Raw genomic sequence first — 24,037 nt, 5'->3', positions numbered from 1 at the left:
CAACCGTCATATGGACATGCACTGCTACGCCGGGACCGAGAAATTTCAATTTTGGGTGAACTATCCCTTTGAAACATGAGTTTTACCAATGAACCTAAAACGACTTCCTTCTGACCAGCAGCTGAGACTCCGTGGCTACTTCCTGTTTCCTGTTTCCTGGCTGTGATGTCATGACCATGTGAGCGAGCTGCTGTTGCCATGGACGACGGGATGAAGACGCAGCTGGTGAGCGCCATCCACCTGCAGGAGGTGGCGCTGCAGGAGAAGCCTGCAGACGGCGCGCAGGGCAACAACGACCACGATGACAAGGGTCAGGCACCGATCAGTCCTCAATAATCAATAACTATCAGCTGTGACCTCTGACCTCTGGCTTAAAACTCAAAATCTTAGCAAGAATATTTGTCTCATTTCTAGTCAAAACAAATCTCATTCTACCTAAAACAAGTATATTTATACATATACACACATTATACATAAAAAGCAGCTTGTTTTTAGACACTTTTTACTTCTTTCAAGCTGATTTTCACTTGAAATAAGTAGAAAAATCTGATAGTGGAGCAAGTTTTTCTTTCTTATTACAAACACAAAAAACTTGCTTTCACTGGCAGATTTTTCTACTTATTTCAAGTGAAAATTTGTTTGAAACAAGTGAAAATGATCTAAAAACAAGTTCATTTTTAGGTGATGAGTCTTATTTTAACTCATTGAGTGCCGCGCTCCTTTCCAAAGTTTTAGTCAAGTGTACCGGCAATTTAGACCATTTTTGACGATTTTTGTAGAGCCACAGTGTATTCTATATTATTGCCACCAACACATACTGTGGCTCAATTGAAAGGTTTAACTTAATGCTTCAAGTGGCCACAAACCGTTTGTTTCTACGTGCCTCTGTTCCTGAGAAAAGTCAAGCTAAACATGGCTGGGTTTCACCAAAATCCCTCCTTTTTTTCTAGAAAAGGAGATAGAGCGTCTTTTATGAAAGGTGCTCTGTTTGTGTCTGTCGCTCTTCTGACACTCGCATTTCTGGATCAAAGGGCTCGTATAAGATAAATATATACAACAATTGTTGTTCTATTCACAAAACCACCAGCGGGGGCGGGGGGGGCGCCACTAAACAACAATAACACAGACGCACCGTGCCGTGTCACAGCTTCTCCCCGCGGAACGTGAGGGTCAGTCGGCCACCGCGGCTCGGGAAGACCGGTCCCGCCGGTGGTCGCGGTCCTTCTGTGGTACGGGTCGGTGATGCCGGTCTGCTTTGGCCCAGAGACCATCAGATTTTACCGCGGGAGGACTTTGGGGAGGACACGGTGTTGCTCCAGCTGAAGACCGGGCGGACTGTCGGCTGAGAGCTTCCTGGTTCAGCTCCGAGCAGCTCGAGCAGCTGGAGCAGCAGCGCAGGTGAGAGCAGAGCAGCTGCTGCATCTGCGCAATTTACATATAATGTGTATTTAAGTGTCTATTTTCATAATTTAAAAAAAAAAGCAAAAAACGTAAAATTACGTTTTTGGCACTCAACGCATGGGAACGAAAAACGAGAAATTACGTGGTTGGCACTCAATGAGTTAAGTGGAAAGAGATTAGTTTTGACTAGAAATGAGACATTTTGACAAGAAATATGACAAATATTCTTGGAAAGATTGTGAGTTTTTACAGTGTGTGTGTGTGTGTGTGTGTGTGTGTGTGTGTGTGTGTGTGTGTGTGTGTGTGTGTGTGTGTGTGTGTGTGTGTGTGTGTGTGTGTGTGTGTGTGTGTGTGTGTGTGCAGGTCAGACCTACACGGTGGAGGACGCCGTGGAGACGATCGGCTTCGGGCGCTTCCACATCCTGTTGTTCGTCATCATGGGAAGTTCAAACGTGAGGATCGACGATGACATCATCACCACAGCGGCCTGATGACATCATCGCACCGCCGGACCACTGACCCGTGTGTGTGTGTGTGTGTGTGTGTGTGTGTGCAGGTCGTCGAGGCGATGGAGATCATGCTGCTGGCCGTCGTGTCTCCTGAGATCCGGTGTGAGTGGCGTCTGGAGGACTGGCAGGTGGCGCTGGTTTCCACGGTGAGTCGCACAGGAAGCTTCACTTTACATTCAGACTAACTAATGCTACTGATACAGCTGTTAGATTTCATCACTGAGACCAACATTTATCTCCTAAAAATAATGGAACCAGCCGGTGGTAAACCTCTAAAAACCTGTGGGTAAGTTAATTAGCGATGGTTTTCTCCCCCGGGATGAGGACGGAGGTTGGCCGGCCGAGCAGCTCTGCAGACCGGCTGCTGCCTCTGTGATGTCCCGGTCGCTGCAGAGCTTCACTTCTCTGAAAAACATCGGAGCAAACTTCTAACCAGCCGTCGTTTGGATCAACTGGCCGTAGATTTGGGATCTAAACAGTTACTTTCTCACATGAAAACATATTAAAACTAGGGCTGTCAAACGATTAATTTTTCTAATCGCGATTAATCGCATTTTTTCCATAGTTAACTCGCGATTAATCTCTATTAAAAATATTATATATGGCGCTTTGGACTTTCAACACTCCAAAGTGTTATAATCTCTAGACAAACAACTTTTAGACCAGACCTAGTAGGCCTAGTACCTAATCACAACACATGATGCATGAAACTCACACAGAATTGAAACGAATTGCATCCAGTGGAAATTGCCCGTTACTTTGCTACACCTCTGCCTGGCCACGTGCATTTGTTTACAACAAAGCCGTCAAAAAATCAATGGATGGAGCTGTGGATATATGTTAGACTGTGTATATTTGTGTAGCAACCAACTTGAAGGTGCCTTACCGCCACCTACTGGACTGGAGGTCCCACACTCCAGTCCTCCAGTCCAGCAGACAGAGGACAAAATGGGCCGCGATTAACCGCGATTAAAAAAATTAATCGCGTTAATTTTTTTTATTAATCGCATCGCGATTAACGCGTTAACTCTGACAGCCCTAATTAAAACTTAATAAAGTTACATAATAACAGCGCTAGAGCGGGAAATAAAACAGCTGTTCACCTGTTTTACAGCTACCGCTACTGGTTGCTGTGAAATGCATTCTGGGAAACTGAATCCCACATTCAGTATGCGGTGTACAGTACATACTAACACAGTATGCAGTATACATTCAACCTTGGGGTCGGGACTAGTAATTGATAAACAAAATTACTGGTAAAAATATTATTTTAACTAATTAATATTCTTTTTTAAAATTCTGATTAAAAACACCACACAATCTTAAACAGCATCTACAAATATCTGAGCTGACGCATGACTGACGGCCGAGCTCCAGTCCTCAGAGGTCAAAGGTCAAACTGTTCCTGTGTGTGTGTGTGTGTGTGTGTGTGTGTGTGTGTGTGTGTGTGTGTGTGTGTGTGTGTGTGTGTGTGTGTGTGTGTGTGTGTGTGTGTGTGTGTGTGTGTGTGTGTTAGATGGTGTTCCTAGGCTTCATGCTGTGCGGCGTTCTGAGTGGATACATCGCCGACCGATACGGACGCTGGAAGGTGAAACACACATGAATGAAGTGCCCCTTGTTTGTGGGATTAATAAAGTTGTTTTGAATTTGAAAATTGCATTTGAACACACAAACAGACACACACAGACACAATGTGTGTGTGTTGGCCTGACTGTGTGTGTGTGTGTGTAGGTGGTGTTTGGCGGCTTCGTGTGGAGCGCCTACTTCTCCCTCCTCACCTCCTTCGCTCCGTCCTACGGCTGGTTCATCTTCCTGCGCAGCATGGTCGGCTGCGGCGTCGCCGGCGTGTCGCAGGGGTACGCACACACACACACACACACACACACACACACACACACACACACACACACACACACACACACACACACACAGTGACTGTTGTTACTTGACCTGTTAACTTGTGCGTTGCTCAGGTTTGTGTTGAAGACGGAGTTCATCCCGGCTGGATACCGCTCCTACCTGCTGCCTCTGGCCTCCGTGAGTCACTTCCTGTTTCCTTCAAAGTAAAAGTCCTGTGGCCTCCACTTCCTGTTTCCTTCAAAGTAAAAGTCCTGTAGTCTCCACTTCCTGTTTCCTTCAAAGTAAAAGTCCTGTGGTCTCCACTTCCTGTTTCCTTCAAAGTAAAGGTCCTGTGTGCCGTCTGTGAAAAGTCGCCGCAGTAACGCAGTGAGGAGGAATGGAGCCTGGTCTACCACTGAAAAGGAGAATTGAATTTATTTGACACTTTGACACAGTTTTAGATGGTTGTGACATCCAGTGATAACAAAAAAATGAAGATTTCATTCTTTACCGATGTGTGTAATGCAACTTTCTCACTTTCTAACTGGCGTTAACATCAGCGTGCTCTCTGGTCTACCAGGATGCTCTCTGGTCTACCAGGATGCTCTCTGGTCTACCAGCGAGCTCTCTGATCTACCAGCGTGCTCTCTGGTCTACCAGGATGCTCTCTGGTCTACCAGCGTGCTCTCTGGTCTACCAGCGAGCTCTCTGATCTACCAGCGTGCTCTCTGGTCTACCAGGATGCTCTCTGGTCTACCAGGATGCTCTCTGGTCTACCAGCGTGCTCTCTGGTCTACCAGCCTGCTCTCTGGTCTACCAGCGTGCTCTCTGGTCTACCAGGATGCTCTCTGGTCTCCCAGCGAGCTCTCTGGTCTCCCAGCGAGCTCTCTGGTCTCCCAGCGAGCTCTCTGGTCTCCCAGCGTACTCTCTGGTCTACCAGGATGCTCTCTGGTCTACCAGGATGCTCTCTGGTCTATCAGCCTGCTCTCTGGTCTCCCAGCCTGCTCTCTGGTCTCCCAGCGTGCTCTCTGGTCTACCAGGATGCTCTCTGGTCTCCCAGCGAGCTCTCTGGTCTACCAGGATGCTCTCTGGTCTCCCAGCGTGCTCTCTGGTCTACCAGGATGCTCTCTGGTCTCCCAGCGAGCTCTCTGGTCTCCCAGCGAGCTCTCTGGTCTCCCAGCGTGCTCTCTGGTCTACCAGCGTGCTCTCTGGTCTACCAGCGTGCTCTCTGGTCTACCAGGATGCTCTCTGGTCTACCAGCGTGCTCTCTGGTCTACCAGCGTGCTCTCTGGTCTACCAGGATGCTCTCTAGTCTACCAGCCTGATCTCTGGTCTATCAGCCTGCTCTCTGGTCTACCAGGATGCTCTCTGGTCTACCAGGATGCTCTCTGGTCTACCAGCGTGCTCTCTGGTCTACCAGCGTGCTCTCTGGTCTACCAGGATGCTCTCTGGTCTCCCAGCGAGCTCTCTGGTCTCCCAGCGTGCTCTCTGGTCTACCAGGATGCTCTCTGGTCTACCAGCCTGCTCTCTGGTCTACCAGGATGCTCTCTGGTCTACCAGCCTGCTCTCTGGTCTACCAGCCTGCTCTCTGGTCTACCAGGATGCTCTCTGGTCTACCAGGATGCTCTCTGATCTACCAGGATGCTCTCTGGTCTCCCAGCGAGCTCTCTGGTCTCCCAGCGAGCTCTCTGGTCTCCCAGCCTGCTCTCTGGTCTCCCAGCGAGCTCTCTGGTCTACCAGGAGGCTCTCTGGTCTCCCAGCGAGCTCTCTGGTCTCCCAGTGTGCTCTCTGGTCTACCAGGATGCTCTCTGGTCTATCAGCCTGCTCTCTGGTCTACCAGCGTGCTCTCTGGTCTACCAGCGTGCTCTCTGGTCTACCAGCGTGCTCTCTGGTCTACCAGGATGCTCTCTGGTCTACCAGGAGGCTCTCTGGTCTCCCAGCGAGCTCTCTGGTCTCCCAGCCTGCTCTCTGGTCTCCCGGCGAGCTCTCTGGTCTCCCAGCGTGCTCTCTGGTCTATCAGCCTGCTCTCTGGTCTACCAGCGTGCTCTCTGGTCTACCAGCGTGCTCTCTGGTCTACCAGCCTGCTCTCTGGTCTACCAGGATGCTCTCTGGTCTACCAGGATGCTCTCTGGTCTCCCAGCGAACTCTCTGGTCTCCCAGCCTGCTCTCTGGTCTCCCAGCGAGCTCTCTGGTCTCCCAGCGAACTCTCTGGTCTCCCAGCGTGCTCTCTGGTCTCCCAGCGAGCTCTCTGGTCTACCAGCGTGCTCTCTGGTCTCCCAGCGTGCTCTCTGGTCTACCAGGATGCTCTGTGGTCTACCAGCGTGCTCTCTGGTCTACCAGCGTGCTCTCTGGTCTCCCAGCGAGCTCTCTGGTCTACCAGGATGCTCTCTGGTCTCCCAGCGAGCTCTCTGGTCTCCCAGTGTGCTCTCTGGTCTACCAGGATGCTCTGTGGTCTACCAGGATGCTCTCTGGTCTCCCAAGATGCTCTCTGGTCTCCCAGTGTGCTCTGTGGTCTACCAGGATGCTGTGGTCTACCAGGATGCTCTCTGGTCTACCAGGATGCGCTGTGGTCTACCAGGATGCTCTCTGGTCTACCAGGATGCTCTCTGGTCTACCAGGATGCTCTCTGGTCTACCAGGATGCTCTCTGGTCTCCCAGCGAGCTCTCTGGTCTCCCAGCGAGCTCTCTGGTCTCCCAGCGAACTCTCTGGTCTCCCAGCCTGCTCTCTGGTCTCCCAGCGAGCTCTCTGGTCTCCCAGCGAACTCTCTGGTCTCCCAGCCTGCTCTCTGGTCTCCCAGCGAGCTCTCTGGTCTACCAGGAGGCTCTCTGGTCTCCCAGCGAGCTCTCTGGTCTCCCAGTGTGCTCTCTGGTCTACCAGGATGCTCTCTGGTCTCCCAGCGAGCTCTCTGGTCTCCCAGCGAGCTCTCTGGTCTCCCAGCGTGCTCTCTGGTCTACCAGGATGCTCTCTGGTCTATCAGCCTGCTCTCTGGTCTACCAGCGTGCTCTCTGGTTTCCCAGCGTGCTCTCTGGTCTACCAGGATGCTCTCTGGTCTACCAGCGTGCTCTCTGGTCTACCAGCGTGCTCTCTGGTCTACCAGGATGCTCTCTAGTCTACCAGCCTGATCTCTGGTCTATCAGCCTGCTCTCTGGTCTACCAGGATGCTCTCTGGTCTATCAGCCTGCTCTCTGGTCTACCAGGATGCTCTCTGGTCTACCAGCGTGCTCTCTGGTCTACCAGCGTGCTCTCTGGTCTACCAGGATGCTCTCTGGTCTCCCAGCGAGCTCTCTGGTCTCCCAGCGTGCTCTCTGGTCTACCAGGATGCTCTCTGGTCTACCAGCCTGCTCTCTGGTCTACCAGGATGCTCTCTGGTCTACCAGGACGCTCTCTGGTCTACCAGCCTGCTCTCTGGTCTACCAGCCTGCTCTCTGGTCTACCAGGATGCTCTCTGGTCTACCAGGATGCTCTCTGATCTACCAGGATGCTCTCTGGTCTCCCAGCGAGCTCTCTGGTCTACCAGCGAACTCTCTGGTCTCCCAGCCTGCTCTCTGGTCTCCCAGCGAGCTCTCTGGTCTCCCAGCGAACTCTCTGGTCTCCCAGCCTGCTCTCTGGTCTCCCAGCGAGCTCTCTGGTCTCCCAGCGAACTCTCTGGTCTCCCAGCCTGCTCTCTGGTCTCCCAGCGAGCTCTCTGGTCTCCCAGCGAGCTCTCTGGTCTCCCAGCGAACTCTCTGGTCTCCCAGCCTGCTCTCTGGTCTCCCAGCGAGCTCTCTGGTCTCCCAGCGAACTCTCTGGTCTCCCAGCCTGCTCTCTGGTCTCCCAGCGAGCTCTCTGGTCTCCCAGCGAACTCTCTGGTCTCCCAGCGTGCTCTCTGGTCTCCCAGCGAGCTCTCTGGTCTACCAGCGTGCTCTCTGGTCTACCAGCGTGCTCTCTGGTCTCCCAGCGTGCTCTCTGGTCTCCCAGCGAGCTCTCTGGTCTACCAGGATGCTCTCTGGTCTCCCAGCGAGCTCTCTGGTCTCCCAGTGTGCTCTCTGGTCTACCAGGATGCTCTGTGGTCTACCAGGATGCTCTCTGGTCTCCCAAGATGCTCTCTGGTCTCCCAGCGAGCTCTCTGGTCTCCCAGCGTGCTCTGTGGTCTACCAGGATGCTGTGGTCTACCAGGATGCTCTCTGGTCTACCAGGATGCGCTGTGGTCTACCAGGATGCTCTCTGGTCTACCAGGATGCTCTCTGGTCTCCCAGCGAGCTCTCTGGTCTACCAGCGTGCCCTCTGGTCTACCAGCGTGCTCTCTGGTCTCCCAGCGAGCTCTCTGGTCTCCCAGCGAGCTCTCTGGTCTCCCAGCGTGCTCTCTGGTCTCCCAGCGTGCTCTCTGGTCTCCCAGCGAGCTCTCTGGTCTACCAGGATGCTCTCTGGTCTACCAGGATGCTCTCTGGTCTACCAGGATGCTCTCTGGTCTCCCAGCGAGCTCTCTGGTCTCCCAGCGAGCTCTCTGGTCTCCCAGGGTGCTCTCTGGTCTTCCAGGATGCTCTCTGGTCTCCCAGCGAGCTCTCTGGTCTCCCAGCGTGCTCTCTGGTCTACCAGCCTGCTCTCTGGTCTACCAGCGAGCTCTCTGGTCTCCCAGTTTGCTCTCTGGTCTCCCAGGATGCTCTCTGGTCTCCCAGTTTGCTCTCTGGTCTCCCAGCGTGCTCTCTGGTCTCCCAGGATGCTCTCTGGTCTACCAGGATGCTCTCTGGTCTACCAGCGTGCTCTCTGGTCTACCAGGATGCTCTCTGGTCTACCAGGGTGCTCTCTGGTCTCCCAGCGAGCTCTCTGGTCTCCCAGCGAGCTCTCTGGTCTCCCAGCGTGCTCTCTGGTCTACCAGGATGCTCTCTGGTCTACCAGCCTGCTCTCTGGTCTACCAGGATGCTCTCTGGTCTACCAGCCTGCTCTCTGGTCTACCAGGATGCTCTCTGGTCTACCAGGATGCTCTCTGATCTACCAGGATGCTCTCTGGTCTCCCAGCGAGCTCTCTGGTCTACCAGCGAACTCTCTGGTCTCCCAGCCTGCTCTCTGGTCTCCCAGCGAGCTCTCTGGTCTCCCAGCGAGCTCTCTGGTCTCCCAGCGAACTCTCTGGTCTCCCAGCCTGCTCTCTGGTCTCCCAGCGAGCTCTCTGGTCTCCCAGCGAACTCTCTGGTCTCCCAGCGAGCTCTCTGGTCTACCAGCGTGCTCTCTGGTCTCCCAGCGAGCTCTCTGGTCTCCCAGCGAACTCTCTGGTCTCCCAGCGAGCTCTCTGGTCTCCCAGCGTGCTCTCTGGTCTCCCAGCGTGCTCTCTGGTCTCCCAGCGAGCTCTCTGGTCTACCAGCGTGCTCTCTGGTCTCCCAGCGTGCTCTCTGGTCTCCCAGCGTGCTCTCTGGTCTACCAGGATGCTCTCTGGTCTTACAGGATGCTCTCTGGTCTACCATGATGCTCTCTGGTCTACCAGCCTGCTCTCTGGTCTACCAGGATGCTCTCTGGTCTCCCAGCGAGCTCTCTGGTCTCCCAGTGTGCTCTCTGGTCTACCAGGATGCTCTGTGGTCTACCAGGATGCTCTCTGGTCTCCCAAGATGCTCTCTGGTCTCCCAGTGTGCTCTGTGGTCTCCCAGGATGCTCTGTGGTCTACCAGGATGCTCTGTGGTCTACCAGGATGCTCTCAGGTCTACCAGGATGCTCTCTGGTCTACCAGGATGCTCTCTGGTCTCCCAGCGAGCTCTCTGGTCTCCCAGTGTGCTCTCTGGTCTACCAGGATGCTCTGTGGTCTACCAGGATGCTCTGTGGTCTACCAGGATGCTCTCTGGTCTACCAGGATGCTCTCTGGTCTACCAGGATGCTCTCTGGTCTCCCAGCAAGCTCTCTGGTTTCCCAGCGTGCTCTCTGGTCTACCAGCCTGCTCTCTGGTCTCCCAGGATGCTCTCTGGTCTCCCAGCGTGCTCTCTGGTCTCCCAGCGTGCTCTCTGGTCTACCAGGATGCTCTCTGGTCTTACAGGGTGCTCTCTGGTCTACCATGATGCTCTCTGGTCTACCAGCCTGCTCTCTGGTCTACCAGGATGCTCTCTGGTCTCCCAGCGAGCTCTCTGGTCTCCCAGTGTGCTCTCTGGTCTACCAGGATGCTCTGTGGTCTACCAGGATGCTCTCTGGTCTCCCAAGATGCTCTCTGGTCTCCCAGCGAGCTCTCTGGTCTCCCAGTGTGCTCTGTGGTCTACCAGGATGCTCTGTGGTCTACCAGGATGCTCTGTGGTCTACCAGGATGCTCTCAGGTCTACCAGGATGCTCTCTGGTCTCCCAGGATGCTCTCTGGTCTACCATGATGCTCTCTGGTCTACCAGGATGCTCTCTGGTCTACCAGCCTGCTCTCTGGTCTACCAGGATGCTCTCTGGTCTACCAGCCTGCTCTCTGGTCTCCCAGGATGCTCTCTGGTCTATCAGCCTGCTCTCTGGTCTACCATGATGCTCTCTGGTCTACCAGGATGCACTCTGGTCTCCCAGCGTGCTCTCTGGTCTACCAGGATGCTCTCTGGTCTCCCAGCCTGCTCTCTGGTCTACCAGCCTGCTCTCTGGTCTACCAGGATGCTCTCTGATCTACCAGCCTGCTCTCTGGTCTACCAGCCTGCTCTCTGGTCTACCAGGATGCTCTCTGATCTACCAGGATGCTCTCTGGTCTACCAGGATGCTCTCTGGTCTACCAGCGTGCTCTCTGGTCTACCGGGATGCTCTCTGGTCTACCAGCCTGCTCTCTGGTCTACCAGGATGCTCTCTGGTCTACCAGCATGCTCTCTGGTCTACCAGGATGCTCTCTGGTCTACCAGGATGCTCTCTGGTCTCCCAGGATGCTCTCTGGTCTACCAGGATGCTCTCTGGTCTCCCAGCGTGCTCTCTGGTCTACCAGGATGCTCTCTGGTCTACCAGCGTGCTCTCTGGTCTACCAGGATGCTCTCTGGTCTACCAGGATGCTCTCTGGTCTACCAGGATGCTCTCTGGTCTACCAGGATGCTCTCTGGTCTCCCAGGATGCTCTCTGGTCTACCAGGATGCTCTCTGGTCTCCCAGCGTGCTCTCTGGTCTACCAGGATGCTCTCTGGTCTACCAGCGTGCTCTCTGGTCTCCCAGCGTGCTCTCTGGTCTACCAGCCTGCTCTCTGGTCTCCCAGCGTGCTCTCTGGTCTCCCAGGATGCTCTCTCGTCTACCAGGATGCTCTCTGGTCTACCAGGATGCTCTCTGGTCTACCAGCGTGCTCTCTGGTCTACCAGGATGCTCTCTGGTCTACCAGCGTGCTCTCTGGTCTACCAGCCTGCTCTCTGGTCTCCCAGCGTGCTCTCTGGTCTACCAGGATGCTCTCTGGTCTACCAGGATGCTCTCTGGTCTACCAGCGTGCTCTCTGGTCTACCAGGATGCTCTCTGGTCTACCAGGATGCTCTCTGGTCTACCAGCGTGCTCTCTGGTCTACCAGCCTGCTCTCTGGTCTACCAGGATGCTCTCTGGTCTACCAGCGTGCTCTCTGGTCTACCAGCGTGCTCTCTGGTCTACCAGGATGCTCTCTGGTCTACCAGGATGCTCTCTGGTCTCCCAGGATGCTCTCTGGTCTACCAGGATGCTCTCTGGTCTACCAGCCTGCTTTCTGGTCTCCCAGGATGCTCTCTGGTCTATCAGCCTGCTCTCTGGTCTCCCAGGATGCTCTCTGGTCTACCAGCCTGCTCTCTGGTCTCCCAGGATGCTCTCTGGTCTATCAGCCTGCTCTCTGGTCTCCCAGGATGCTCTCTGGTCTACCAGCCTGCTCTCTGGTCTACCAGCGTGCTCTCTGGTCTCCCAGGATGCTCTCTGGTCTATCAGCCTGCTCTCTGGTCTCCCAGGATGCTCTCTGGTCTACCAGCGTGCTCTCTGGTCTATCAGCCTGCTCTCTGGTCTCCCAGGATGCTCTCTGGTCTACCATGATGCTCTCTGGTCTACCAGCCTGCTCTCTGGTCTACCAGCCTGCTCTCTGGTCTACCAGGATGCTCTCTGGTCTATCAGCCTGCTCTCTGGTCTCCCAGGATGCTCTCTGGTCTACCAGCCTGCTCTCTGGTCTCCCAGGATGCTCTCTGGTCTACCAGCGTGCTCTCTGGTCTACCAGGATGCTCTCTGGTCTACCAGCGTGCTCTCTGGTCTACCAGCCTGCTCTCTGGTCTCCCAGCGTGCTCTCTGGTCTACCAGGATGCTCTCTGGTCTACCAGGATGCTCTCTGGTCTACCAGCGTGCTCTCTGGTCTACCAGGATGCTCTCTGGTCTCCCAGGATGCTCTCTGGTCTCCCAGCGTGCTCTCTGGTCTACCAGCGTGCTCTCTGGTCTACCAGCCTGCTCTCTGGTCTACCAGGATGCTCTCTGGTCTACCAGGATGCTCTCTGGTCTACCAGCCTGCTCTCTGGTCTACCAGGATGCTCTCTGGTCTTCCAGGATCCTCTCTGATCTACCAGCCTGCTCTCTGGTCTACCAGGATGCTCTCTGGTCTACCAGGATGCTCTCTGGTCTCCCAGGATGCTCTCTGGTCTCCCAGCGTGCTCTCTGGTCTACCAGCGTGCTCTCTGGTCTACCAGCCTGCTCTCTGGTCTACCAGGATGCTCTCTGGTCTACCAGGATGCTCTCTGGTCTACCAGCCTGCTCTCTGGTCTACCAGGATGCTCTCTGGTCTACCAGGATCCTCTCTGATCTACCAGCCTGCTCTCTGGTCTACCAGGATGCTCTCTGGTCTACCAGGATGCTCTCTGGTCTACCAGCCTGCTCTCTGGTCTACCAGGATGCTCTCTGGTCTACCAGGATGCTCTCTGATCTACCAGCCTGCTCTCTGGTCTACCAGGATGCTCTCTGGTCTACCAGCGTGCTCTCTGGTCTACCAGGATGCTCTCTGGTCTACCAGGATGCTCTCTGGTCTACCAGGATGCTCTCTGGTCTACCAGGATGCTCTCTGGTCTACCAGCGTGCTCTCTGGTCTACCAGGATGCTCTGTGGTCTCCCAGCGAGCTCTCTGGTCTACCAGCATGCTCTCTGATCTCCCAGCATGCTCTCTGTCTGCAGGTCTTCTGGATGCTGGGCTCGATGCTCATCATCCTGCTGGGGATGTGGGTGGTTCCGGTTCTGGGCTGGAGGTGGATGATCCGTCTCTCCGTGGCGCCGAGTGTCATCCTCATCTTCCTCTTCAAGGTCAGACGTCTTCCTCACATCTCCCTCAGTCTGTGTCTATGTAGCCTACTGGTCATTGGTCATTGATCATTGATAATTGATAATTGATTATTGATTATTGATTATTGATTATTGCTGATTGGTTCTGGCCCAGTTCATCCCGGAGTCGGCCCGGTACCACGTGTCAGCAGGAAACATCGACGCGGCCGTGCGGACGCTAAAGGGAATCGCCGCCATGAACGGAGCGGCTCTTCCTCCGGGTCGTCTGGAGGAACCGGCTCAGGTAGGGGAGGGGCCATGATGATGTCACACCCACCGGCCAATCAGCACTCAGCGTCTCTGATGAGCTCATCGCTGTGAGTTTCTGTTTGTGTTTCAGAGCCAACGAGGAAACTGGAGGATTCTGCTCAGCTCGTCCTACAGGAGGACGTCCCTGCTGCTCTGGTTCTCATGGTAACAGCAGCTACAGACCATAATACTCTACCCACTAGTGGTTCTCATGGTAACAGCAGCTACAGACCATAATACTCTACCCACTAGTGGTTCTCATGGTAACAGCAGCTACAGACCATAATACTCTACCCACTAGTGGTTCTCATGGTAACAGCAGCTACAGACCATAATACTGCAGTGTTTCCCACACATTCATTTATTCGTGGCGGCCCGCCACAAAAGAATTACGTCCGCCATGAATACATTTAAATAGAAAAATTATTTTTTTCGAATTTTTTTAAAACTTTTTTTTTTAGATTTAAAAAAAAAATACTTTTTTCAAAAAAAAAAGTGTGAGATACGACGAAGTGTTAGGGCCACATTGAGAAATAAAAAAATCACAAACTTCTGTGTTTTTTGTTTTTTTCTCACTGGGCCCAATACTCCTAGCCTGGCTCTCGCCAGACCCTTGTAGTTCCGCAAAGCTACGCTGAGCTCCACACAAGGGTCTGGGACTGCTCCATAGGCGATTCATTTCAGAAGGCGGGGCCTTGTAAAAAAATCTTGTATGTGATTGGATAAACCACTTATTATCTTGAATGACGTGCTCAAGCTCTTGCCAAACCCGGTCGGAAGAAGAGCGAAAACATCCTTGCCACCAATAAATGCCTTCAAAACCGTTCTCTGTTCATCTTTCAAAGAATTAATATTCGATAGATTCGACAAAACAGTTGAAATAGCAGAATCAATGCCAACGCACGACTCCTCACTGCGAGCCGCCATTGTTGTTTGACTCAAACAGTCGCTTCAGCGCTACGTCACACCTCAGAAAGTCCCGCCCGGCGATCCTGATTGGTTCATTATTTTTTGCTCCGGGGAAGAAGTTTGCATTGGCCTCGAGTCCAGACCCTTGTGTGAAGCTGAGCGTAGTGCCTCTGGTGGAGCTTTGCGGAACTACAAGGGTCTGGCGAGAGCCAGGCTACAATACTCCGTCGTATGGAGAAATGTATCTGTTTTTTCTAGAATTTTTTACTTTTTATTTTTGAACTTTTTATTTTTTGAAATTTTACCATTTTTTCTAGAATTTTTTTTTAACTTTTGTCTTTTGAGAAATTTTACAATTTCTTTTGAGAAATGTTATCTGTTTTTTTATAGACATTTTTTAATTTTTTGTTAAATTTTCTATTAATCATCCAAAAAAAAAATCCCCTGCTGACAGATGAGATGATGTCAGTGGTTAGAGGTGTGTCATCTGCATAGAGGAGGAGTTGTGTGGCGTTCGCTGCCCAGGCGGTGACGTGTAAACCAGGACTGTGTCTCTCAGGTTCGTTGCGTCCTTCTGTCTTGTCTCTCAGGTTCGTGGCGTCTTTCTCCTACTACGGCTCGGTGCTGAGCAGCTCGGAGCTGCTGGAGAAGAACCTGCTGTGTGTGACGGACGCTGACCGCGAGCACCAGGTGCAGCACCGCCAGGAGGACGGACGCTGCTACTGCATCCCCTTCGCACAGAGCGACTACCAGACGCTGCTCATCAGCTGCCTGGGAGAGGTGGCCCGTAAGTCCATCAGCACCACAACCACAACCACAACCACAACCTGAACCAGAACCTGCAGCACAACCAGAACCACAACCAGAACCACAACCAGAACCACAACCAGTTTCAGTTTCATTTTATTGACAAGGGACAATGTACATTAATAAAACATTGTAAAAAACAAATGTAAATGTACCAGAGTTACGTAGCTATAAAAGCTAGTTTTCATCGCCAGTCCCTCTGCCTGATGATAAAAGGCAACCTTAAAAAAAAAAAAAAAAAAGCAACAATGAGGTAAAATACCAAAGACATATTAATAAATTTACATTTGTAAGACAATACACACATTTGCGATGGCACAAGGTCGTTAGTGCTCTAATAGAATCAGTTGTTAGTGCTGCTGTCATAGAGCTTCAGCAATACATAGTGTTAAGGAACAGGATTCATTAAACACATCACTATAACTATCTGGTTACTACATATAGGAAGATACATGACAGACATACTCAATGCCTGTACTACAATGCAGTAACTATCTGGTCACTACACATAGGTAAACCAGGACCTGCAGCACCAGGACCAGGACCAGGACCAGGTCCAGGACCAGGTCTACTCCTCTGACTCTGTCCTGTCCTCTTGTCCCTCAGTGATCCCCCTCAACATCTGTCTGCTCAACGTCTGCGGACGCAAGTTGAGTCTGTCGCTGCTGCAGCTGCTGGCGGCCATCTTGTTCATGATGGTCAACATCTGCACCACCATGTAAGAACCTCACAGTCCTGGTCCAGGTCTGGTTATGTTATGTTATGTTATGTTTATTTATTTATTTGATATGGACATCACAGATACATTGAGACTGTTCCAGTGGACAGACCAGATGTTTTGCTTGGGTGTGTTTAGCACACATGCTAATTTTCAACACCAGTCCATAGGCGGCTAATCTAAAAACACAGAACATAATATCAACAGTATGAGATAAAACCAAGTGCATGACACCACATCACGACAGTAGCAGACTACTCTGAACCAGGACTGTGTTTCTGTCTCTGCAGGTTTGGCTTCACGGTTCTGCTCTTCCTGCTCCGCTCTCTGGTCTCCATGAACTTCAACGTGGTCTACATCTACACAGCTGAGGTGAGTCCAGGTTCTGCTGCTGGTTCTGGTCCGGTCCGGTCTGATCCGATCCGGTCCGGTCTGGTCCGGTCCGGTCTGGTCCGGTCTGGTCCAGTCCGGTCCGGTCCGATCCGATCTGATCCGGTCTGGTCCGGTCCAGTCTGGTCTGGTCCGGTCCGATCCGGTCCGGTCCGATCCGGTCCGATCCGGTCTGATCTGGTTGTGTTGTGTCTCAGGTCTACCCCACCGTGGCCCGGTCCCTGGGGATGGGGTTCTGCACCTCGTTCAGTCGCATCGGAGGAATGATCGCTCCCTTCATCGCTCAGGTGAGTCCAGAATCCAGACCTGGGTTCAGAGAATATATAATATAATATATATACCTAATATATATATACGTATATATTAGGGGTGTGACGAAGTCTCGTGCCACGAGATCTCACGAGATTAAACTCGACAATATTTCTCGTTGTGTTAAAAATCTGTCTAGCAAGATTTTTTTTTATTTTCATGTTAAAACAATGTAAAGCAGAGTTTCCACTAGCAGTTCCAACTCTATTGGACTCGGTTTAGGAGCTTTTCTTTTCAGTCACAGCTGAGTTCTTCATAGTTCCTCCTCAGTAAAAACCAAACCTATCAACCAGCGCATCTAGTGTTTATCATTAGTTAACAACTCTGTCTCTCTCTCTCGGGCGCGCTGGCGCACACACACACACACACACACGGGCACATGGACAGGTCGCGTTGTGACGGTAATAAACATATGCACTAAATCACGCTAATGTGTTAAAATTACTACCCGCCCCCTATCAGACCGTCCAACGGGGCAGGGGGGGGGGGGGATTCGAGTATCCAAGGAGTGCAATGGCACAGAAAATCCCAGAGGAAACACTGCACATAATATTGTTTGCACTTAAAAAAAAGAAAGGAATATTTTATTTTATTTATTTCATTTTAACTTTTAGTTTTAGTTTCAATTTGTGGAAGAAGAAGTTTATTTAAAGCTTGTGCTTACATCAGCATGTAGAGAGTTATAATAAAACATTTCAAAATGCATGAGCAGCTCAGTTAAATAAAAGTCTGTTGGTCCAGTCACAGATTAGGTCGTTGTAGTTTTATTAAAATCTTGTCACATTCTCGTGAGATGAGTCATCACACTCCTAGGATATATATATATATGTTAGGTTAAAAACTACAACTAAGAATAAATAAAAACGAAGACTAAGTGTGTGTGTGTGTGTGTGTGTGTGTGTGTGTGTGTGTGTGTGTGTGTGTGTGTGTGTGTGTGTGTGTGTGTGTGTGTGTGTGTGCGTGCGTGCGTGCGTGCGTGCGTGCGTGCGTGCGTGCGTGCGTGCGTGCGTGCGTGCGTGCGTGCGTGCGTGCGTGCGTGTGTGTGTACTTCAGGTGCTGATGTCTCAGTCGGTGATTCTGGCGCTCGTTCCCTTCGCCGTCGCCTGCGTCGTCTGTTCTCTGGGAAACTTCCTGTTGCCGATAGAAACGAAGGGACGTGCTTTGTTGGTGAGAAACTACTTCCTGTTCACACTTTGTACAAACTTTATTGATCTGTTGTTTTACATTTTCTTTCTCTCTTGTTTTTTGTTTTACAGCAAAACTCCTGAACTTGTTACTGAGATGGTTGTGACATCATCACTCTGAACTTAATCAATTCCCTAATTAATCAATAAAAGTTCATTCATGTTACAACATTTTCACTAGTAAAACCTTTTTCTTTCTTTTTTTCCTTTTCTAATCATGTTTTCTATATATTTATATTATAGTTTCATTACATTTTGTTAATCAGAGTCATGACTTTAACTCTGTTGCAATAATAATAATAAACATACATTTGCATAAAGCAAACAGCTTTGTCCTCTCGCTGTTTAAAGGTTCATTTAGAACAAATAAAATGTGTGATTCATTTGCAACTAATCAGGTGTCACTATGGAAACATGGGATTCATTCCTCTAGTTATTATAAAAAGTGACAATGAGCCCTGTTACTTGGATAAAACATTCTTTAAATCTATAAACAAAATTTTGACCTCTTTTATCTGGAAAAATTCCTTGCCAAGAATAGCTTTTTTTTTTTTTTTAACTTTATTTTTAAGTGCAAAGTTTCAGTGTCATACAAAGACAAACATAACATATGAAACAAACAAGTCAGAACATTCAGGACACCAAGGGAAATCAATCATTTTGTCTCAGGAAGAAAAGAAACACACTACAACATTACTTCATGTAATATAGGGCCACAAAAATCCATAAGTGGGAGGTGAAGAGGAAGGGGGGGCCTATGGAGAGCCAGCATAGTCCAACCAGCCAGGGGAAGGAGAACCTCCAGAGCAAGTCCATCAAAACATCACAGCACCAAGGGCAGACAATGCAATATGAAAGGGAGAGAGAGGAACTGCTCTATTCTGTTTTCTCATTTACATACAAAAGCCATTTTGACCAGTATTTTTGGGCTTTATTACAGTTCAGCCTTAGAGAGAAAGTCAACATCTCCATCTCATGTATATCTTTTACTGTGGCTGACCACTCTCCCACCGTCGGCGGCTCTCTGTTAAGACATTTCCTAGTTATTGGTTTCTTGCCAGCTGTCAGTAGTATCTTTAGAAGGTATTTATCCTGGGAAGTAAGGTCAGTTGGTAGATTGCACAAATATACAGTTTGGAAATTATACTCAATGTCAAAACCAAGAATTGAATTTATTTCTTTAACGACATCTAGCCAATAGTGTTGAATTACTGGACAGCACCAAAAGATGTGACTGTGGTCAGCCATTACATTGTTACAATGTCTCCAGCAATGCCCAAATTCTGCCCTGCCACTCTTCTCTTCTTGGGGTAATAAAAAACCTGATAACGTTTTTCCATGCAAATTCCCTCCATTTCCCTGAACTGGTGGTAGAAGAGTTTACTTTGCATATGTTTAGCCACTCGTCTTCTGTCAAAGTTATATCTGCTTCCTTCTCCCAGTTACATTTCACATATGATGTTGACATTTTTTTGTGAAGTTGTAGGCATACGTTTATTCTGGAGATCACTTTCTTATGGATTTTACCTTACCAAGAATAGCTTTTAAAACTTGAACAAAGTCCAGAGAGAAGGGGGGACTGGTATCACCAGACTTGCAGATGTACTATTGGGCCGCCCAGACAAAGGCTTGATTAGCTGGGTGCAAAGACGTAACAATGCACACTGGATAGACATAGAAGAAGAACTTTGTACAACCTTGCTACCATTCATTAACAATATAAATGCACTACACCAAATAACAAAAACATATGTAGTTTACAACACTCTTCTGGCTTGGCAAGATGTAAATACGTTTTGTGGGAATTTTGGCAAAATCTCCAAAATCTCCAGGCTCTCTCCTTTATCCTTAAACCCAGATCTGCCACCATCGATTGGTAGCTCCTTGTTTGCAAAGTGGAGAGACAATGGTATACGACGTCAATTCCAACATTTGTTTGCAGAGGACACACTCAAGTCCTTTATAGACTTAATGTCAGAATACGAAATCCCGAAACAGGACCTTTATAAATATTTACAAATTCGCCATCTAATAAACACTCTAAAAAAGGAAAAACACCTGTCTTTGGGGCTGACCAATCTTGAGGAGATTTTGGTGAAATCCACATCATCAAAAGGAAAAATCTCTGTAATTTATAGTACTTTGTTGAACCATTACAGCTCTTCCTTGACCCCACTTAGGAATATATGGCAGAAGGATATGGGATGTGCATTCGATGAAGATCAATGGGATACCATATGTCAAAATGTTTTTTCCTCACTGTCGTGTAATAAAATAATCAAACAAAATTATAAATTCATGCACAGGATGTACCTTACTCCACTCCGCTTAAGTAAAATGTTTCCCAACTCATCCCCCAGATGTCATCGATGTAAAACATGTATAGGTTCAATTATGCATGTCTTTTAGGAATGCAAGGAATCAAAACATTTCTGGAAAGCGGTAGGCTACATGATCGAACTGTTAAGGTTGTGGAAACCCCGCTGGACCTTACACCAACACGGTTCCTCTTTGGTACGGAATTGGACAAGACACTGGACATCACACGCAGGAAGAGGATTATCATAATGTCCTATAGCAAAGAAGTGAATCTTGCTCAACTGGAATCAACAAAGACCCCCATCATTTAATCTGTTTAAACAAATCTTAAATGAAACTTTATGACTGGAACAACGCACATACGCTCTAAAAAATAAGGGGGATGCCTTCCAGAGGATATGGACCTCTGACACTACCAGACCATAATAGGGTTTGACATGCCTACATAACATCCACAAAGGATGAACTGTGAACTGTGACCGGACTGATCTGATTTGCTGTATTTTGTTGTTGTTATTGTTCATTTTGGCTGTTTGTTTTTCTTCCCTTATTTCTTTGTTTGATTGTCTGTTATGTCACTTAAATGTAAAAAATAAATAAAAACATAATGTGACAATGGGAAAGGTTAATTTATTAAACTACATGTTGAAAATCCCTGTAATGTTTTTATTATTACTATTATTATTATTATTTTATTTATTTATTTTTGGCTTTTTCAAGAAAATGAACAGCTCAACATAAAGGGACAGTACAAGAAAAACAAGTACAGAAATAGACATGGTAACAAACAAGGAAACATTTACATTTTGCAGCTGCATAAAATGACAAATAAAAAGATGAGCACATCATGATGATGTGGATACAGGATATATAGTTGTAAAGGTCCATTACGTCTGGGGAATTAAAGTTCTAATAGATTACATGAAGGGCTTCCAAATGTTCTCAGAGTATCTGAGGAGCTACGTACTGTCAATCTCTTATTATTATTATTATTACAAAGTAAGAATGAAACTGGACCAAGAGAATAAAATCATAAATCAATAATCAGGTATAGATTGAATAACAAGTCAGCTGCTCAGCTTCAACTTCAACTTTCAACTTTCAACTTTATTGTCCCCAAAGGGAAATTCATGTTGCAGAAAGGCAAAACACACAGAACACATAGACACATCCACACAAACTCTACACAACATTGAAATGGTAAATACCCCAGAGGGCAAACTGAGAGCTGCTCCATACAACTGAGGTTAAATAAATACATAAATAAATAAGTAAATGGAGTGTATCATAACTGTTTAGTATCAGCTGGAGGATGAAGCTGCAGTTCCGGGCGTCGGCCTGAGGGCGGCGCTGCTGAGGCTGAGGATTAGATGAGTTTATTTGTCCTTTTCAAGGGAAATTGTTTTCACCATTTTGTACAGAGCGGCCTCGAGAAGTGCAACTTACATTCATTTACATACGTTCCCACATTTCATACACCTCAATTACATAGAGACATAAGAACATAAGACATAAGACATAAGACCCCGCACCACATTTACATCTACATTCCCCCTGGTTATGTTCTTTTCGTTGTCTTATTTAGTTCAGCTATTTATTTATTTTCTATTTATTTATTTGCACCATAATAAAAGACAATTACAAAAAATGCAACAACAAAAAAGAAAGTAATACAAGTGCCATTTTATAGCACAGATTCAAAGAAGTCAGAAATAAAAACATGGGTGTGTATAAATGTAAAATAACTGTATTTGACTGAGTGAGTGTATGAGCAAGTAAAGAAATAATGATCCAATGACAAATATACTGGAAAAGAAACTTTAGGAACTTTGATTTAACAGGTTGAAGCTTCTTTCAGTCTGAACTTAAAAGTATTGAGGGATGAAGATCATTTAACTAGATGGGAATTCCAAAGTATGGAGCCTCTGGAAGCAAAAGAAAACTGAGTGTGTAGTGCAGCAAAAAACTACGGCAGATGGGATGAAGCTTTTGTTGAATTTTATTTTCTTCCAGGTCAGCAGAGGGGAGGAGTGTGAAGTGTGGGTTGAGTGGGTGGCTGGGGTCAAGTGCTCTGTCTACTGTGGCCGTGAGGGTGAGAGGATGAAGATGAGGATGAAGATGAGGATGAGGATGATGACGATGGTCTCTGGCTGCTGATCTCCTCTCTGTAATCTCGTTAGCTGCAACACTCACAGATTACTGTCTGGTCCCAGGGGGGCGGGGCCTGCTGCTCTGGCCCCGCCCCCTGACCTCACCTTGTTGGACTGTGTGTGTGTGTGTGTGTACGTGCACTGTCTGTGTGTGTGTGTGTGTGTGTGATTAGAGTGGATTAGAGCCGTGGACTCGGAGCAGTGGAGACGTGAGTAGAATCAAACCAACTCTTCTACTTTACTTTTATTTTGAAATGTTTAGAATCAGCTGATGATGAGAGTTAGAGCAGGAAGTGGAGCTTTATTGTGACGGACTGGAGCTGATAACGTGATGATTGACACATCCCATAATAATAAACAGCTTTTAGTGTAATAGGCGTTGAACAGGTGATACGTTACCATGACGACCAGCCTGAAGCAGCAGCAGAGTTCAGACGTCGTTCATGTTGTTTAGTCTGTTTGAAGATTTACTAGGAAAGAAATCTGATAGAAACAAGACAGACGAGTGTGTGTGTGTGTGTGTGTGTGTGTGTGTGTGTGTGTGTGTGTGTGTGTGTGTGTGTGTGTGTGTGTGTGTGTGTGTGTGTGTTGGGTCTTGGTACAGACAGCTCTGGTGTGTGAGAGCCTCTTTGTTTCTGTTCACACTGACTCACTGTGACACTGATACAAACATGTTGGTCATGTGACTGAGGGGGGGGGGGGGGGGCATGGGGGCATGGGGGCATGTTATATATATATATAGGTCATATTTATTTCTGTAACATACAGCAGCCTAGTACTGTGCAGAGGCTTTAGGCAGGTGTGGAAAAGAAGCTGAATGCTTTCAAAGATGGAAGTGTTTTTTTTTTTCATCAATTAACAGAATGCAGTAGAGAGAGAATAAAGAGACGAGAATCCTAAATCAAGTCAATATTTGGTGTAACAACCCTTTACCTTCAGAACAGCATCAGTTCTTCTAGGTAGGTTCACCTGCACGTTGCATGATGGATAAGCATTCTGACTTATAACAGCATAAAACCTTTGCACACAAACATGTAGTTAACATGTAATTAATATGTAGGTTCATGTCTTCATGGTCCACGTGTCCAGTTTAGATCATAATTGTTCAACAGTTTACTGTAATTTTCAAACTCCATCTTCATCTGAGTGTTAGAACGTCTGTTGGGACCAGAGGACGAGCTGCTGATAGACAGATGGATAGATAGATAGATAGATAGATAGATAGATAGATAGATAGATAGATAGATAGATAGATAGATAGATAGATAGATAGATAGATAGATAGATAGATAGATAGATAGATAGATAGATAGATAGATAGATAGATAGATGCATCCTGGCCTCACAGATCACTGATGAAGCTCTGAGTCTCAGTCAGAAACAAACTGTGACCAGTGTGGTTCCAGTTGAAGCTTCTCTGCAGCGTTGAAGGACAAACAGTTTTTATTCTACCAGACTGGATCCACTTCTAGACTCTCGGAGACTCTGAGTCTTGTAGGCAGGGCCGTTGCTAGGAATTCTGGGGCCCCTGAAAGAATACTAAAGTGGGCCCCTGCCTTTTCCACTTTTTTTTAGACTACGTATGTATTATCATTTTTTATTTAGCCTACTTTGTTTTGATGCTAATGCAGCATTACTATGAGTATTAGTCAGGGTCTTATGCAGAATAAATCAGTCATACAAAGATTAGACTACTGGGGTTTTTTATGGGCCCCACTGGGCGCTGGGCCCCTAGAGTTATCATCACCTTTCTCCCCTATACAACGGCCCTGCTCGTAGGATGAGTCAGGGCCTGTATCTGGCCTGGAGGAAGATGTAGAGCTACAGTGTGATGTGATATTTACTATACTATCCTCCTTGGACTCTCTGAATACTTGTAGTTTTTTTATTTTATTACTATTAGTTTTTACCATCATTCTATTCATTTATTTATGATTTTTTCCTTTGTCAGGTTCAAGTGTCTGTATTTTGTGTTGCTAGGGTAACGGTTAGGGTTATGTTGTTCTGTTGTTCTTGAGAAAGTTTAACAAAAACAAGTCTGAAACAACAATAACA

At 48.3% G+C, this 24,037-nt stretch overlaps 2 protein-coding genes across 2 annotated transcripts in view; one reads left to right on the top strand and one right to left on the bottom strand.

Moving 5' to 3' along the window:
* LOC311006642 (leukotriene A-4 hydrolase-like) overlaps positions 1–24,037 on the bottom strand; it is a 139,945-nt gene that overhangs the window by 60,738 nt on the left and 55,170 nt on the right. The gene's annotated exons all lie outside the window — the stretch shown is intronic.
* LOC311006480 (putative transporter SVOPL) lies at positions 199–21,989 on the top strand (the record flags this gene model as incomplete). The annotated part of the gene is made up of 16 exons (XM_083999327.1): positions 199–310; positions 1,765–1,853; positions 1,958–2,056; positions 3,427–3,498; positions 3,642–3,766; positions 3,884–3,947; positions 12,804–12,929; positions 13,063–13,191; positions 13,288–13,361; positions 14,696–14,892; positions 15,519–15,630; positions 15,921–16,002; positions 16,218–16,307; positions 17,383–17,524; positions 19,874–19,884; positions 21,846–21,989. The coding sequence occupies 16 exons, from the start codon at positions 199–201 to the stop codon at positions 21,987–21,989; spliced, it is 1,668 nt and encodes a 555-aa protein (XP_083855453.1).

Source organism: Trachurus trachurus (genome assembly GCF_905171665.1).
Source record: "Trachurus trachurus genome assembly, chromosome: 23".
NCBI classification, from domain to species: domain Eukaryota; kingdom Metazoa; phylum Chordata; class Actinopteri; order Carangiformes; family Carangidae; genus Trachurus; species Trachurus trachurus.
This window is presented reverse-complemented; position numbering and strand designations above follow the sequence as displayed.